This window comes from Ammospiza nelsoni, chromosome 1 (genome assembly GCF_027579445.1).
Source record: "Ammospiza nelsoni isolate bAmmNel1 chromosome 1, bAmmNel1.pri, whole genome shotgun sequence".
In the NCBI taxonomy this organism is placed as follows: domain Eukaryota; kingdom Metazoa; phylum Chordata; class Aves; order Passeriformes; family Passerellidae; genus Ammospiza; species Ammospiza nelsoni.
In genome coordinates, this window is record NC_080633.1 from 50,858,039 (window position 1) to 50,876,167 (window position 18,129).

The following is an 18,129-nucleotide window of genomic DNA, read 5'->3' on the forward strand; positions in this document are numbered from 1 at the left end:
TGTGTACATCCCTAGGACAGACTTTTGTCCTAATTTTTTTCCATTTAGTGGTATAATCAGTACCTTTTAGCAGGGAGAATTTTATGCTACTTTATCAATTACACCACTATAGTTCAAAGTAATTAGAGAAAATGGCCTGAATTTCAAAACTCAGAACATGAGGAAAATAATGACCCATAGGATGATTTGACTATGTCATGATTATGTGCCAAAATGTTGGTTTTTTCTGTCTACTGAAACCAAGGTAGAAGCAAACTTTCAAATTAAAATTACCCAGCTGAAGCTGACACTTATATTTGTGTTTCTATTTTATAATACAATAGAGTATCTGGGACCTTAAAAAAATATAGATGCATAGCCTAGATACAGTTTTTTCTGTATTTCTATTAACATGTATTTTATTTTATCCCATGGCAAGAATAATGACAAGTATGTATTATGTACAAGTTCTGACACATCAATATTCCATTATTTCAATTCCTGCTAGTCATTTTGAAGGCACATATATGGTATAATTAAAATAAAAATATTTCATAGTGTATTTGGCTTTTACATTTTCTCTCTGGGTAAAGGGGCTTCCTTCTAAAACTTTTCTGATCCAAGCCTACTATTTGTCTATAATTACCATAAAATTAAAATATTTAGAATTCATTCCCAAAGGAGCTGAAAATGGCTAATGAATACTCTATGACCACTGATCATATAACCAGCTAGCATTTAGAAGCACATTCAACAACACCGAGAAAACACTCTGTAGTCCCTGCCACCAATCAATTACCCCTGAAGGAGGGAGAAGTTGATCTAAAGGTTCCTTTCACAAAAAAAGATTTCTTATCATCAGATATCAGCACTGGAGCTCTAAGTACTTTCTTCTTTGATATAGCACTCACAATTTGTCCATATGCTCTACCCAATTAAAACGGTAGGAGAAACAACATGGAATTACAGAGTAGACAATTTTGGATATGCACAAATCTAAATCAACTTGTTCCCTTTAAAAGCCTAGGAGTTGTGTAGAGGTCCAGGAGCAATATTTGGCTTTGGTATCTGGGTCATTTTTCCTCACTTAAAAGAGAACAGTTATTGATCATATAGGATTCATTAATGTAGAAAGCCTTTTTTGTTTTTTTTTTTTTTTTTTTCTGTGTAATACTCCTTGCCCTCTGCCCCAAGGATTTAGCTTGTGCTTAAACCATTTAAACAGCTATGTGGCTTATATGTCTTTCCAGTTTAAAAGTCTAGTTTCCTATTTTTAAGTAAATTTACTGTTCATCCTGACCTAAGATTTCTGTAGCTACAACCCACTGTCACTTTTTACAGCAAAACCAGTACACTTTGTAATAAAAGTAGCAGTTCTGCCAAGGCAAGATAAAGCACTGTTCAAGCCCTTCAAACCTTGTATAAAGCAATGCTTACAGGTTCCAATTCTGATTTTTAAGCTTGCAAACACTTCACTTTTTAAAGTTGTACACACTCCTCATCTCCTTCACAAAAAACTCCTTTCCTTTCCTTTCCTTTCCTTTCCTTTCCTTTCCTTTCCTTTCCTTTCCTTTCCTTTCCTTTCCTTTCCTTTCCTTTCCTTTCCTTTCCTTTCCTTTCCTTTCCTTTCCTTTCCTTTCCTTTCCTTTCCTTTCCTTTCCTTTCCTTTTTCCTTTTTCCTTTTTCCTTTCCTTTTTCCTTTTTCCTTTCCTTTTTCCTTTCTCTCTCTCTTTCCTAATCTCTCCTTCTTGCTCTCTCTCTTAATCTCTCTTTCTTTCTCTCTCTCTCTTCCTTTCTTTTCATTTCTGTCATATTCTAGGAGAATAAATTACCTGTTTCAATGGAGGCACAGACTTTTCATAAAGTATTTCACATTACAGTGATTAGCAACTGCATTTTCCTTGACTGCTTGTACTTTGGTAGGATAAAATAAATGAGCCTATAGGTATACATCTGTTAGGTTTAAATAATACATGAAAGTGACTGGTAGCATTAAAAAAGGAGAAAGCAAATTTTTCAAGGACAAAATACTGTGTGTTCAAACGTATTTCTAACATCAAATACTAGCATTATATGCTTAAATCAGGAACTTTACTTCTTTAAAAACATAATTATACTGTTCAAAGAAAACTACTGAAACCACTGTGTACTTTTATGAAATGATACAATGCAGCTATACTTTGCAGAGCACATTTCATACAAACTGCATTATAAAATGTACCACAGTCGATAAATAAGAGTTACACAGTCAAAGAACAAACAATAGCAGAGAGAAAAACATTAAGTTAAGAGAGATGGAGAAGAATATATTCTACAAAATTTGAAAGGAAGACAGAGTCAGTAAGACGAATATATAGGCATTTCTAGGAGGCAACAACAATAAAATGAAGGTTTTCAGAACAGCAAAAGTAAGACTGTGTAAATAAGATACACAAGGTTGCTACCATGTAAGCAGATGAAGGAGAGTGAGTTACAGCAGCAGAGTTCAAGTCATCATTTATTTTCTGCCATTTTCTGACTAATGTTCATATGGTCAGTGAAACATTAGGAAGCTGAAACATGCTGACAACCACCAAGGTATAAGTACGAAAAATTGGCAAGACAAGTCCAAGTAAGTGCAGTCAATAATAAACATGCAAAATAAAGTTCAGGGGAGTTATCTGACTAAATGTTGGAGTAGTTAACCTTTGATCCTATGATTGATCTTGAGTGAAAATAAGAAACCACCAGAGGAAAGCCAGCGTGCTGAAAACTTGTTACTGTTTGTGGAGGTCCTGAATCAAAGAATCAGATATTAATAAAATAACAGATATTATAACTACTGCCCCCTTGAGCAATGCTTCAGATGAGTAAATTTAATACAATAGGCACCATACCATGCAGGAGAGATCTTATCATAGTATTAGTACAAAATATAATTTTAAAAGGTAACTAGACCTTTAGAGAGAATTAAGGAGAAAGAAACATCAGTAAATTCTACAATGAACAGTGTTGAATCTGAGAAAGGAGTAATTTTGTTTGTTGAGTTAATGATTTTGGGTCAGTTTGTGTAATAGCACCAAGTTAGTGTCTGTCTGGAGTTTATTGAGCAACCACAGAGGAACATAGCTGTACAGTACTGTAAAAAGTGCAGAAATTGTGCTATTGAAAAGGCAGATCAACCCCTTGATATAAAAGAGAAAAAGAGCACATATTGCCTTTCATGTTGAAGTGAAAAGAAACATTATAGGAGTTGGATTTTTTTTCTTTCCCCCAGAATTCTCTGTAGGTTGGTATTCTTCTTTTTACTAGAAAAATGAAAAGACAGGTGAAAATAACAACTGCCTTCACTAAAACTGACAGTGAATTTCCAGCTTTCTTTTGAAGAATAGGAATTTAATAGATAAGGTGTATCAAAGACTCTCCTTGTGCTTGTGTACAAATTGACTACCACTATCAGCTTTATAATGTCTAGAAAACATTTCAGTATCTTAAGTTTTAGGAATTTGATCTGGAAGGAATCCAGAATTTAATAGAAATCCAGGAGGGTGGACCAGTAACATCCTTACACAGCAAGCAAATCTTAAGTGAAAAAATTAGAAGCCCTTAAAAACTGGGAGGCTGAGTGAAATGAGCATTCAGATTAAGATAGCATTGTTATTTGACTCATATCACAGGTGACTTGTTCTATATTTATTTAGGATTAATTTCCTTTGTTTGCTTGTTCATTAACTGTCTGAAATGAACAAAGTAAAGAAAAATTTGCATGGTATTTCAATGTGGAATAAATCTTCCCTTTAGATGATCACTTTCATATAATGCATTAAATTCATGGGCTATTTAATGATTTAAACCTTGAAAATCAAACTATGTTACATATTATGCACCAGTTCTTCTAAAAAACTCTGAAAGCATTTCCCCTGCAATTACAGTATAGTAAGCAGTAGTTAATCTATCAGTCACAGGTGAGTCAATATTTCTGAATGGCATTTCACAATGTTGCCTTAGAAATGACCATGTAAATCTGTGAGAAAATAAGGATGAGCAGATATAAATCAACCAAATAAATCCTTCTACAAACTTGTTTGAATCAATCCCTGAACAATGATCTACAAAAGCTAACACTGATTACGTGAAATCCATACAGGATCATACAGATTAATCACAACAATCACAACGTTGTGCCATGAAAAATTGTAAGGTCCAATGAAAGCTTCTGCTTAGATTAAAAAACTTCTGGCTGATAGAGTAACTATTTTTTTGCCAAAATAGAAAGCTGAAGTCTAATTAACTGCTGCTCTGTATCGTCTGTCTTAACAATGAAACTTATGGCAATGACAGAAACATTGAGATGTTATTAGCAAAATGCATGGCAACAGATAAACGTAACTAATGTATAAGCAACAGTTATTTTGTCAAGAAATAAGAATCAGAATTTTTTTCAAGGCACAAAATTATCTCCACAGGTCTGACATCTATAATACCCTAGGGAAATTGTCTGCTATTGTTATATCATGTCAATTTGATTCAAATTCTTGATCCAAGGGTCCTTACAGGCAGTTGCAAAGGCTTTGGAATCCTAGGTACAATTACAAACACATGATGTTTTTCATATCTAAGCACTTATTTATGCTATGGGACTAAAATCTCTTCTTCAACTCCCCCAGGGGAAAAGTGCTGCACTAATTGGCACTGAACACTGAGTTTCTTATTCACCAGAATTGTTTCTAATAAGAAAAATGTATAATGAGTATTCCACTGAAATAAAACCCTGCCAATGTAAAATGCATAGGCATTATTTCTATGCTTTTTCTAGAAATCAGAAAGTAGACTATGATAGTTTATCTATCTCACCTGCCTTAAACCTAGTAACAAACCAGCTGCATAGGTTTCTTTGGCTTCTTTTTTGGGTAATTTACATATAGTTTTGAATAAATATGCAAAATTTTGCAAAATTGGTGTGCAAGTTAGTTTAGGGTACCTAAATTCAGCAATGCTAAGTCCAGCTTACAGGCTGTGGCTGAAGCTGGCCTGAAAGAAACTTCTGCAGGGCTTTTACATTCTCCTAAGCAGTAATCAGGCAACTAACAAAGGACAACCAATTAACAGAGCTTGACCAGGCAAGCATTTCTGTCTGGAAATATTCTCTGAGACAGAAACAAACCTGTTTCTCCTACCACAGTCAACTAAGATGGAAAGGAGGACATGAGAAGCCTTGCATGTTACTGTGCTTCTTCTGCTGCCTGTCTGAATATTGATCACCAAACTGGGACCCACCACAGATGGAAGACACTCCCTTGAACACATAAGTACACATGGGGGCAATTCCAGAGAGGCTAAGCAATCAAACTGGCTTTGGCTTCACTGAGAATCTTCTAATAAGTAAGTCTCTTGTTAATATCTCTCATTATATACATTATTTAATATAGCTTTATTTGTCATAAAACATCTGAATTTCTTAGTCTCTCATAATAACAGAATGGTCAGTTTTACTGGTGTGTCAGAGTGTTATCTTAATTAAAAACTTTAGAGCTCTGATGAAACAGCAAAAACCATAGCCTAATAACCAAAGAATTACATTACAGAATGGCTTGGGTAGGAATGGGCATATTTCCATCTTTTTATTTTCATTGCTTTACTGTATTATTTTATAAAAAAGCTCCAAGGAATGTAATCTTATTCTTCAAAATTGAGAATATTTTGTAACAGAAATTGAAAGACCTAAGTGCCAGGAAACAATTTGTTGCAAATGTACAAGTATGGACTTGATATAAAATTCTGGAAAAAATGTTATACCTATGATTTTTTCTCTTTTTTTGGTGATAAAAAGTCTTAGAAATGGTAAATATAAAACATATTTATTCTGCAGTTATAAATTAAGTATTGCACCATTAAGCATTCCTCAAAATTAACAGGCCTGTAAAAATAACTTTACTTTTGGGATCACTCAGGTAAAGCTCCACCTTATGTTATTTTTAATCTTTTTATTAAAATAATAACAAGAAAAAAAGAACAGAGTTACTGCACAGATTAAGTTTTTTATTTCTGGTGAAACCCAGTTCTCTTCATATCTCTCCTAATCTAGATCTCTATTCAATATTCATTTCCTTTCAGCACCTCCTTTTTAAAAACAGCTAATATAATCTAATCTACTGGTGACATTTACAGGGAATGAATGAAGACCTGTTTACTGAAACCTTATATTAGTTAGTTTATTTAAACTATCCTTCCAGGAAGATATCAAGGATTAAGCAAGTAGCATCTGACACATATTCCTCCAAGGACTTTTGTTCTTTCCAATTTCTTAGAAGAAATCTGGTTAGGTTTTAACTCAATTTCTCATCAAGAATTGCCACCTGCTTTTAATTTGATGCACAACAAAAATCTGCAGACTCCCAAATACTAAAATGCATCATAAACTTTTTGTGAATTAGCTTTAAATCCATTCAACATAATGCAGGGAGGAAGATCAATTTAAACTGGAAAACAGGTTTGATGTGGAACTGGAGAGGCAGAGTTCAGATCTGTGGTCGGCCTCAATGTTTATGTGTCATCCTGGTCAATCACCATGTGGCCCCAAACCACTTATGTGCCTACGGAGAAACTTATGCAGGAAAACACCATCTGGCTGCTTCACCACCTAAAGTTTACATAACAAGCAAGGGAAAAACCAAACCTCTCTTCCCTCTCTTTGCTCTCAAACCCTTCTGCATCCTCCAACTAATCATGTCACGTGCTGAAGTACAGTACAAGGGTTGTGTGTTAAGTTCTCCCCTCACTGTGCCATACATGTATGTTCTCATTTGAGACATTTCTAGGCCATAAAATTCCCATAAAATTCTGCCTACGTTCATCTCAGTACCTTGCTCAGTATTTTGTCTGTGGTCAGTCCCATTTTTTGATCCTCATGTCTGCTTATTTAGGATATACAGAATTCAAGTCCCTCCATGCCAGTCACACAGGCTGCCAAAAAGCTTAGGGAGCATTAGCACATGTAAATACTGTAAAGAATATAGGCCTTAACCTTTCTCTAGCTGCATCTTCTTTAAAGGAAGAGGTCATGAGAAACTCAGCAGAAATACTGAGATACTCAGGAATTCAATATTGCTGGCTAAAGGAAAGCTTAAAACAAGTAAGGTGAACCTGTTCTGTCCAATGTGCTAGTAGCAGAAATGAATTTGATCACATTTATTTACTTTTAGGTGGCACTGTATTGTTCTGCAAAAGATCTGTGGAATCAGTATCTGGGAGAAATATGGTATTGAGCAGGAAATAACACCTTCCTCAATGGATAGACAGTCATTTTTTGAAAGAGTCTAACACTAGCAAGCACTCTCTACCAGCAGAAATACTGAAATAAGCACTTCATTTTGAGAAAAGGAAGCTGGAGAGATACAGAGACAGTATTAAGCCTAATGCACATATCTACACATTATTACTATTACTAATGATTTCCAATGATGGCATAGTAATCGCTTTTTTTTCATGTTTTAAAGAGCAACCTGTAACTACTACAAGACCACTTCTAATCTATTAGGCTTATAACTCTATTTTTTACTATAACTCTCACCAGTGTGAATATTCTGCATGAGTTCAATATGCTCATTTTAAAATTATAATGACTTCTGGAAAAAAAAAAAAGAAAGAATGTAAATCCAGAAAGAACTATACAGCAAAGGAATTTCTGCTAAAAGTCAAGTTGCATCAGAAAGAGCTATACTTATTTGTAGCAGTGTTTTATGCAAGATAAACTATTTATTTTGGAGACTTTATTGCTTGCCTGCATGAACAAGAGATGGACCCAACATTTCAGTAAGAGAGACATTTGTTCAAAATTATTACTACTGAAAGATATTGCCTGACTACGAAATGGTTATTCTATGATTTAGCTTCTTCATAACATATCCAGTAAAAATTCCAATAATCCAACAGGACCTGCTGTCCTCCAGATGCACATACTTCTAATGAATGAGTTAAATTTACTCATAGCTTGATACCTGATGACAAATTCAGAGCTGCAGTCATAAAACTGGTTATAATTGTAATTGTCCTGTACAGAAAGAAAATGCCTATACGAATTTGTTTCTAGTATCAGGAAAATATTTAGAGGATATGGCATTATTACTTATTACAACATTATGTCAAACATATCAAATATTAGCATGCCTACTAATTATAGAATATAATCAAATCTATTACAGTCAGTAGTAGACAGAAAGCCAACTTGTTTGGATAATGATTATCCACTTTCTTTTAATGGGAAAAAATAGTGGAAATACTGATATTCATATCTTGGAGATTAACAGTTAACAAATGCAAATGAAAGGACGATGCAATTTTAGTCTTATTTAAAGATTAGTAGGAATACAGACAGTTCCTGAAACTGCTTTGCGTTGGTTAAATGTTTTGTAAACTTTAAAATTGAGACAACAACCTGGCTTCCTTTATTTTGGAGAATGAATGTGTAGAGACAGTTTTATTAAGGATAGCAACACTGTTCATCCAGGAGAAGATATCTTAATCACCAAAAAATAAGCAATCTGCAAAAAATATTAACTTTTTCAGTTATGAACTGATGCGCAATAAGTGATGAATAACTTGACACAGTCATCAAAGCATTTGACTTGAGAATTCAATTGAGTAACCAGGGAGCTAGTTTCAACAGTTTTATTATGGGATCAGGTAAATATTTAGCATCTAATCGTGGGAGAGTATAAATTTCATGTCCAAGAGAGCTTTCTGGATGTTTGCTCAGTGCTCTCATCTTCCCCACAGGAGAATGAGAATAAAATAATAATTAAAATAATAATTACGTATGAATGTAATACAAGCTGCACATTCAATCAAGTCCCTTGAGCAAATTAATGCATGTAAGAAAAAACAAGAAATTCATTTCCACACAAAGATTTTGCTCACGACTTTTATAAATTATAGATTACTTCATTTAATTAAGCTGTTCCCATATTAGTCATGTTGTAGCAGACAGCAAAAAAAAAAAAAAAGCAAAGGTTTTGCCAAAACAATCTGCAACATTATTTAAATAATATTTTAAAAGTTTGCCACTATTATCAACTTTTCTTCAAATCCTTTCCCTGCTAGTTTTACCAGATTAGTAAACACTAGCAGTTGTGTGCCTTCGTGGCAGGAACCCCTGTAACTGTGGCCTCACCTTTTAAAAAAACTATGCTAAAGTGCTTGAATGCATCCCAAGAAGGACATCAAAGATGGTGAAGGGACTGGAAGAGGGCCAGAAAGATGCAGGGCACGAGTGGTGCCTTGGAAGAGCAATGCAGTAGGCAGGAACAGAGCCCCAGGAACCCCGAGGAGCCCTGACAAGGGCCATGTTTAATGGCACCAAGGACAAGAGGCAACTCATGGGAGCCACCCCTGGGCCCACGCTGGAAGTTTGGAAAGCTTCCTCTCACCAGATGAGAGGCATGAGGGCAGCAGGCAGCAAGTCAAAATGGCCCAAAAGAGGCCAAGGGCTGTGCTCAGTGCTGCAGAGGAAGGCAAAAGGTGCTGCAGGGGACAAGAGGCTGCCCATCTTCATGGCGCGTGAGCAGTAGGCAGCAACCTGGCCAAGAGTGCAAATTAAACAGCACATGCTTGATGCTGCAGAGGAAGGCAAAACCTGCCAAGGGCCAGTGCCAGTCTTCCCCAGTGGAAAACTCCTTCCTGACCCCAAAGGTGGTAATCAGCTATACCCTGAACTACACGAGACCTGCCTCCTCATCCCACACAGTGGGCATACCTCCTAGGAGAAGCCTGACTTCTACTCTGCTCCACCTGAGTCCATGGCAGGGTCTTCCAAGAATGAGCAAATGCCCTTGGCCTGATCCACCTTGGGAGCAAGAATCCTTCCTGCACCTGGCAGGGCTCCAGTGTGTGCTCCAAGCACTGGGATGCCTTGCAACTCCTTTGCTGTCACAGGCATGTTTTATGAAAAATCCTTTCCTTAGGATTTTTTCTCCTGAGAAGCTGAGAGGCCTCAGGAACAAAATGTAAACAATGATTGTCTGCTGCTGTGGAATGTAGCAAGTACATCTGTGATTGGTCTCATCAATCAATTAGGTGCAGTTGTTCCTAATTAATGGCCAATCACAGTCCAGCTGTTCAGACTGTCTTGGTCAGTCACAAGATTTTGTTATCATTCCTTTCTATTGCTTGCTATCCTTCTGATGAAATACTTTCTTCTATTCTTTTAGTATAGTTTTAATATAATATATATAATAAAATAATAAATCAAGCCTTCTGAAACATGGAGTCAACATTCTTGTCTCTTCCCTCATCCTGGGACCCCTGTGAACACCATCAGACTCTGCATCTCTTTTCTTATGACTTCTTCCCCTGACTCCACATGGAGTATGAGGACAGAGAGTTCTGGAGTACTCCTTAAGTACACTCCCTTTGTGTTGCCATGGCTATCCACCAAAAAAAATTTCAATCCCTCAGATGAACTTTGAAGGGACCCTGCTGCGAACTGGTTTTGTGGTGGAGCACCTCCAGAAGAGCTGTCCTGCCTCCACTTACCCTCCCTCAGCTTCAAGGGATTCCAGCAGCTCCTCAATGACTTCTCTCTGATGTATTCCAGCTGATTTAAGGCCACCTACAGAAGTGGGAGATGGCAGGGTGCTCCCATTTGTCCTGTTCCAGGGCACTGTGCTGCAAGGGTGATGGTGTGCTCCATTCCCAATTCCACTTGCAACAGCCTCATCCTCCTCCCAGCATCTTCACAGGAGAACCTTTGGGATGCTGGCCCCAAGGCAGTCCCTGTGCCAGGGGGCCCAGCATGCTGTCCCTGCCCTTGGTGGAAGTTTGACACTATTACCAACTTTTCTTCAAATCCTTAAGCACTCGGCACAGCTGCTGGGTGACAATGACGCATTCTCTGCCACTTTGCTCCCAAGAACAAACCTTTCTTTCAGACCATGGAGAAAAACAATCCTGCAGCTCAGAGGCTACCTCTGTTATCTGTCAAGTTATGCAGAGCTGAGCATTACATACTCCTCCTCCTCTGAAGTATACCTAAATGTTTACTGACTTAGGTCTGTTGTAGCACGAACAAGTGTTTTTCATGAACAAATAATCCACGTTCTCATGAAAATTATTTCAGTAGCCTACATTTTTAAATAACAATAACAGACAAAGAGTATTCCTTAGAGTAAAAATGAAAGATTATTTTTTTCCCTCTCTGTGCTGAGCTTATATAGGACTAAATACAGGACAAAGAGCAACTGAGGATTTGCTGAGATTTCAAAATGTTCAGGCATCCAGCTACAACATGATGTACAACTGACACAGTTACTTGAAAGAGCCTTATAAAGATGTTATTGACTATTGTAACCTGTGTAATATAGGATAAAATGAAATAAAAAAAGACATGGCAAAGCCAATAAAATAGCATTCAAACCATCTGCATCTCAAACCATTCAAACTTGTTTAAAGAGGTACTGATTACTCTATTACAGTATTTAAAAGTCCTTTTTTTCTTTTTTTTTTTGACACCTCCATGATCTAATCACCATGTTATTCAGTCTTTCTGTTGTTGTCTTGGGGAGTCCCATTCTAACTAATGACAGCTGGAAGATCCAGCTAAGTACTGCACAGACTCAGTTAAATTTTGCAAGTTATTAAAATATTTCCAGCTGTGTGCAAGGGACAAGGTTTGTTAACACATGGCAAACCCCAGCTTATTCAATTTTTAATATTTCTCATGCTTTCTTTTTCCTGATTTTTACAATATTACCCCATCCCTTTTTTTTTTTTAGGAATGGCGATTTTTTCATAGCAAAAAATATTGCAAAAAACTAAATTATACTTCAAAAAGAAAGGTAATTCAACTATTCCTATTTTGTGGTTTGCTCTGTAGAATTTGTAGCCTCCTAGCCATCTAGTGATCTGTTAACATGGCAGTTGTCACTGTGTATTCTGGTACATAATGAACACAATGGACATAATACAGAGCATTAAAAGCTTTTTCATCTGAGGTAAAATCTCTGCCTACAAAGTCACCTTTCTGGACTGAGATAGGTTATTATGTAAATGCACATGAATCTCTCTCATTGAAAGGCAGCTTTCACCTCTATTTCCACATAAAAAGTTTGTATGGTTACACAGAGATGTGGGGAGAAGAGGAGAAGGAGAAGGCACATGTGGGGAAAGAACAGCAAGGAAGGGCAGGATCCTAAGCCTGTGTATAGATCCAGAAATGAAGAACTTTAACACTATTTGGCATGACGATATTTAACTCCAAAGAAACTTTGTCTTGCTGCCAGTTACAGTGTGGCCATATTTGTGTACCAATATGCTTGCTGTGCTCTGTTATTTGGATCAATTATTTCAAACTTTGATTAGCAATCAAAAACTCAGTTGACAGAATGTGGCTGTATGGGATTAAAGCTGTCATACAGAGTGTATCCCCACAGCAGGTAAGTGATAATCGCCCAGAAATATTCTGCTGCACGTATCTGATTACTTAAATTAATCTTTAATGTGAAATTATTCTCAAAAGCTGCTATCTAATTCATCTCATTGTGTTACAGAGGGAATCACACTCTTTATTCATTTATTAAACACCAGAAACAGCCACATGAAAAGTTTTAATTTTCCCCTCCATTTTTTCACATGTAACACAGAAATTTTCATCAAAATTGGCTCACATGCAGCATAATTTCCAATGGCAGATTTGACACTGTATTTTGAAATCACTTTAGTTTTGCATCATTGTGATTTTGTGGTTAAAATCCATTATTCTAGCTATAATAAAGACAGGAGAGCTTTGTAATTCTTCAAGACTGCTGGGATAAATTATTCTTGTGCAGTGTCCTGTGCTTAAATCTGAAAGTACAACAGTACCACCTGGACTGTAACACAACTTCAGGTTGTTAATGTTAAGTAAAGGAAGTGAAAAGGGACCTGTGCTGTCACAAGCAATGAAACATGTGGATCACTGTGACAACAATGCAACTTCCATTGCTAATGTAATTACAGGTAATTAAGAGTCAGAAATAGGGATGATTTTTTTTTTCTCAGTAGCATTTTAACTGCTTATAATTATACATATCTGCATGAAATTATACGCATTTATACTATTTAACTACTGGTAAAAAGAGAATGTTCCTTAGCTTTGGTATTCCCCTGTAATTAGATCTCAGCTTGCAATCTGTGCAATAAAAAAATGCTCATGTGAGGAAAGGAAGAAAAAATAAAAAGACACTGGTTCAACACTTGTATTTCCCAAGTACAAGTGGAATACTCTAACATCACTATTCATCTCTACATTTTTCAAAACTGCTGGAAATAAAATGCAGAAACCTTTTCCATACCAGGCCATAGTTTAGCTCAACAGAAGCTGGGACTTCGGAAGCAGTTACCCTCAGGCTGGTGCAGCCTAAAAACTCAACAAAACCCCAGTAACTTTTGTTATTTTCTTACTGAGAAAACTCTCCCCTCCTTACTAACCACTCTGGCTAATGATGAAAAATGCCACCATTTCCAACTTCACCTTCTGTCTCCTGAACCAAATGGCAGAAGCCTGCAGTAAGAATAATTCAATGTGACAGTTTATCTTTTTCCCCAGTGGGGGTCTTTACTGAAATGTGGCTATGAAAGCCATTTCCATGTTGGTGATGATGATGACTGAAGCCTTTATGATTCAGATCCAAACTAGTTTAAAAAAGCAGGAGGGTCCCACTATGACAAGCCATGAGTATCTTCCCCTTTCAAAGGAAGAGAAATTGAGTTGATATATAGCACACATGGTACTGGCATTCCTTAAAAGAAAGTTGCATAAAAATGTTATATATATGTCATATTGTAGAAGTGCTTGTAAACTCTTATCTGCAGATGTTAATAAGAGAGCCATGAAAATCCAGTCAGATCTAAAGCTTGGCATTGTTACTTCTCAGCCAAAGGATTTGTTCTAAAGTGCAAACTAACGAGAAATAATATATAAGGGGAAAACAACAAACTTGATTACATCTCAATCATTGAAAAAATCAAAGCCAACCCTAAGAAACTTCTTTGGATATTATTCTAATTTTCTGGGACTATAGAACTGCTATTCTGCTTGCAACACAATCTTCCTGTGCTTAAAAAGCATAAATCTAAGTCATAGAGTTTCAGCTTTTATGAGCATGATATCAGCCCCCAAGGTGGTAGAAGAGAGAAGCAGACTGAGAATATATTCTCTTATATAAAGAAAATATAAATACATATATACATAAGCATAGATAAAACACTGCTATTTATGCCAAACTCCATTATGAATACAGGTGTTTATATATTTGTAATAAACTAAATATATAATACACAAAAATATAGAAAACATAATAATATTTTCAAATCATAAAACACCACTATATATGACTTTCATGTGGCACATGGCATTATTTGAAATATTTGGATGTATATTATGTGTAATACAAAGAAATAGCTTCTAAATAGTAACTTCTGCAAAAACTCAACTGCCAAATTAGCTGCTCAACATAAAGGAAGCCTTAAGTCTTGTATTTCATAAATGTATCATAAAGCTTTGATACTAATTAACTTACACTGTAAGTTACATGTCATTATGTTATAATATATTTCAAATCCCTAATTCTGATTAACTTTGCTCTAATAATGGATTTTTTTTTTTCTAATAGAAACTGGCATAAATGTGTTCAATCATTGAGATCAATACAAATTGTTGCATAAGCTTAAATTCATCCACTGGAGGAAAAGCAGAGACTTAATTAGCTGTATCTTCATGTCCTTTCTTTCAAGTCAGTTTGCATTTCCAAAACTAAATATTAAAAATAAAACCAAGTCAAACTGACAAGTACTGACCACCGAAATTCTTTTTAATTTCAGAAATGTGTGAGTAGACGGAACAAACTTCACCCCTACAACACCAGCTTGTCATATGCTCTTTTCATTATTACTTCAACCTTCAACAGGTCCATAGGAGAATCAATATAAAGTGGCCTGACATGCCAGAGCAACTCTCTGGTACGGCCCAAAGCATGTCCTGTAACCCTGAGATTACTGCAGTGGTACACTGGGTCTGGCTGCGGTGGAGTCGCTAAATTAACCTTTTTCCCAGCAGTCCATGGGTGTTGTGTTGCCCAGCTGTAGCTAAAACCATAAAAAAATACAACCGAAGCTGGTACCACATCACTCTTCTGGCTTCTGGGTGCTGGACAGCTTCTCTGCACTCCCTTCCCCTTAAAGGCCAGGAGGAGAGGGTGGGTAAGAGTCTGGCCAAAGACATAGCTGGGGGAGCTGAGCCAAACTGAGCCTTTGGAAGCAGTTTCCCATGGGAAATTCAATACTGCACAACAGCACGCCCAGCAATAAAACCTCAGGGAATGGAAGAGGGAAGGAGTATGCTTAGTGTTATGGAGTTTTTCTTCCAAAACAACCACTACATTGGCTGTGGTGAGGCTCTGCTTTCCAGGGAGCAGCTGGACATTTGCTTGCCAATGCAAAGCAGTGAACAAATTTATCTTTTTTTCTTTGTTTTCATTTCTTTTCTTATTAAATTGTTTTCTTAATACACAAGTGTTTGCCTTCCTTGTGTTTTTCTCCCCATCTCTCAGGACAAGGGACAGAGCTGAAGATAGGGGAAGTGTTTGGCTGGTGGCCATGGTAAACCTACCACAACCCATTTAGTGTAAATGGATGTCTACATTTCAGGAAGAGAAGGCATTTTGCAAGACCAAAGCAGTATGTTATATTTTGTTTTTTCCACAGCATCTATGTCTGAGAGGGTCTCAAAAATAAAGTAGGAAATTAAAAGAATGCATTTCTTTACCACAACTATGCATATATTTGTTGATGATATCCAAAATCATTGAGCCAGTTGAATATCTCTCCTTGGAGATATACAAAGCTCAACTGGTCCTGAGTAACCTGATGTAGCTTTGAAGTTGACTCTGCTTTTAGAGGGTGTCATAAGTACCAGTGGTTGGTTATTATCTGAATTATTCCAGGGTTCTCTGATCTAGTACCCCTCGCTTCTTTCAAAGCACTATTTGAAATAGCCATTTTTGGCCTTCCAGCAGGCTTGCAATGGCTTTAATGTAAGGTAATTTTCATGATAAGCCAAGCTGCCTGCATTCAGGAGTTGGGCTACTTGTTCTTTCTGTCTTTCCTGGTATTTTCTTTTTTGCACCAACAAAGAAACAATCAGAAGCAACAAAAATGAACACAGTTCAATGGTTGAAAAGGTAGTGCCAAAGCTGCCCTAATTCTCAATTACTCTTCTCAGACTGGAAAAACACCCAAACCCAATAAGCATTATTTTAATTAAGTTCGAGCATTTATTGCATTCACTGATGTGCAAGCATGCAGACCTGCTTTACTTCTCTGAGAAACACAGAGAAGCCAGAAGGGGCTGAAGCCAGGAGCCACAACTCCTAGTTGCAAAAAAGGTCTCCTAACAATCATCTAAGAAACAGACAAAATGTGTGAGGAGTTTTCTCTATTCAAGGCAGCCACATTATTGACATATAGCCTGAGCCTGAATTACAGGAGCTTTTCACTTCCTTCTCTGCTGGTGTGTGGAGAGATTTGAGAGTTGCTTTCTACTGCACCCTACACAGTCTACAATTTAAAGGCATCATCTCCATCTAACCACCTAAGCACTGGTTCCCACTGATAAAAAGTAGCCTTGACATGCTCACTGGCAGTGTCAGAACCACCTCTTCTGGATCACTGTATATTTTCAGAATGTGAAGAACATGTCAGTGTATCAGAGTATGGGTGATCTCTCCACAACTTACCTGTCAATAATGGCACACATGTCAATGGTGACATTGGCAAAGCTCCCCAGCTCTCCTTGCTCCACTGCATGCAAATCCACCAGCTGATCATCCACATGAATGCTCTGCATGCATCCTTGGAAAGAATGCTCAAACAGGGAGTGATCTGAGTCATTCATCTGTAGAGGAAACCCTGCAGAGAAGCAAAATAGAGAGCATTATTAACCTCATCTACTATGACTTAAGCCAGGATATTTTCAAATTAAAAGAAACACAGGTTTTCCTAGATGAGGGTAGAACAAAGGCAATGTAGGAAATATTATGAAGTTATTAATTTACATTGCAATGTTATTGATTTAAGTAATTGTCAACTACCTGAAGGAATTTATACAGTATGACTGATGATTTTTGTCTAAAGGTTGGAAGTTTTCTGCTACCTTTTCCTCCAGTATTCTCTACTGCTGCTTCTCATTCCTTCTTTCTCATACAAATATTCTTGGAGTAGGAAAAGGATTTATCTCCTTGCTATATTTTAGAACTCCCATTCTAATTTCTCTGATTTTTCTAACTACAAATGCAGCCATGAAGTGAATTTCCAGTTCAGCCTTCTCTAGAACTAAGGTTCCAGTCTTTGTCACTTTGTCTTTTTGTTCATGGACAAAGAATACTTCAAAGATTCCAGCAAAACTTGTGCTGGAATCTTTATGCAAACTTGAAAATAGTCCCAAAATCTAACATCCTTGATCACTTCTGAGGAATCTGAGGACGTGCTGTAGAATTTTCATTTTTGCTCTGAATACATTCATTTTCTTGTGTTTGAAGGTGGTTTACAAAAGATGAGAATGACTTAATGTCTTGCTCAGGCTAAAAGGCAGGGAGACAGAATATGTTTATATGCCATTGTTTGATTGAATGCCCTTCAAAAGTGAACATGTCAATTTACTTGAGAAAAACGTCCTTGATAAGACAGTGGATGGAGAGACTAATTCACTACTTATAAACCTTCAACAATGAAAGGTTTGTAAGAAAAAGAGAATTCATTTAGGATGGGAGCAGGAAGGAAGAGGAAGGAGAGTTTATTGAAAAGAAAGAAGAAAAGAAGGCAAAGAAGGTAAAAATCCTCAAAAATTCATAAAGGTGTTGAAGATTTCAGCTAGGTAGATGGCCAGCCATGAAGTGCTTTTCTGACAAAAGTAAAATGGCATACACATTTGCTGTGGTGGCTAAGACAGATTTTACAGCTCCCATTCCTTCTCCCACTTTTCTATCCGCTTTGCCAATCTCCAATGCCTTATGGCCTCTTCAATAGCTTTTGTGGAGACAGGAGAATAGAAGATTATCAAACAGACATTATTCAGTGACAGAAAAAAGTGATGAACTTAATTTTAAATTTTGTTCCTGAATACAGTTTTTCACATGCCACATA

General features: G+C 36.7%; 1 protein-coding gene across 1 annotated transcript in view; it reads right to left on the reverse strand.

Annotated features, from left to right (window-relative positions):
• The window catches only part of CNTNAP2 (contactin associated protein 2), a 1,021,743-nt gene that overhangs the window by 388,260 nt on the left and 615,354 nt on the right, over positions 1–18,129 (reverse strand). The window contains exon 10 of the mRNA XM_059493942.1: positions 16,725–16,896. Coding sequence (XP_059349925.1) covers positions 16,725–16,896 — 172 coding nt within the window. The remainder of the gene's footprint in view (positions 1–16,724; positions 16,897–18,129) is intronic.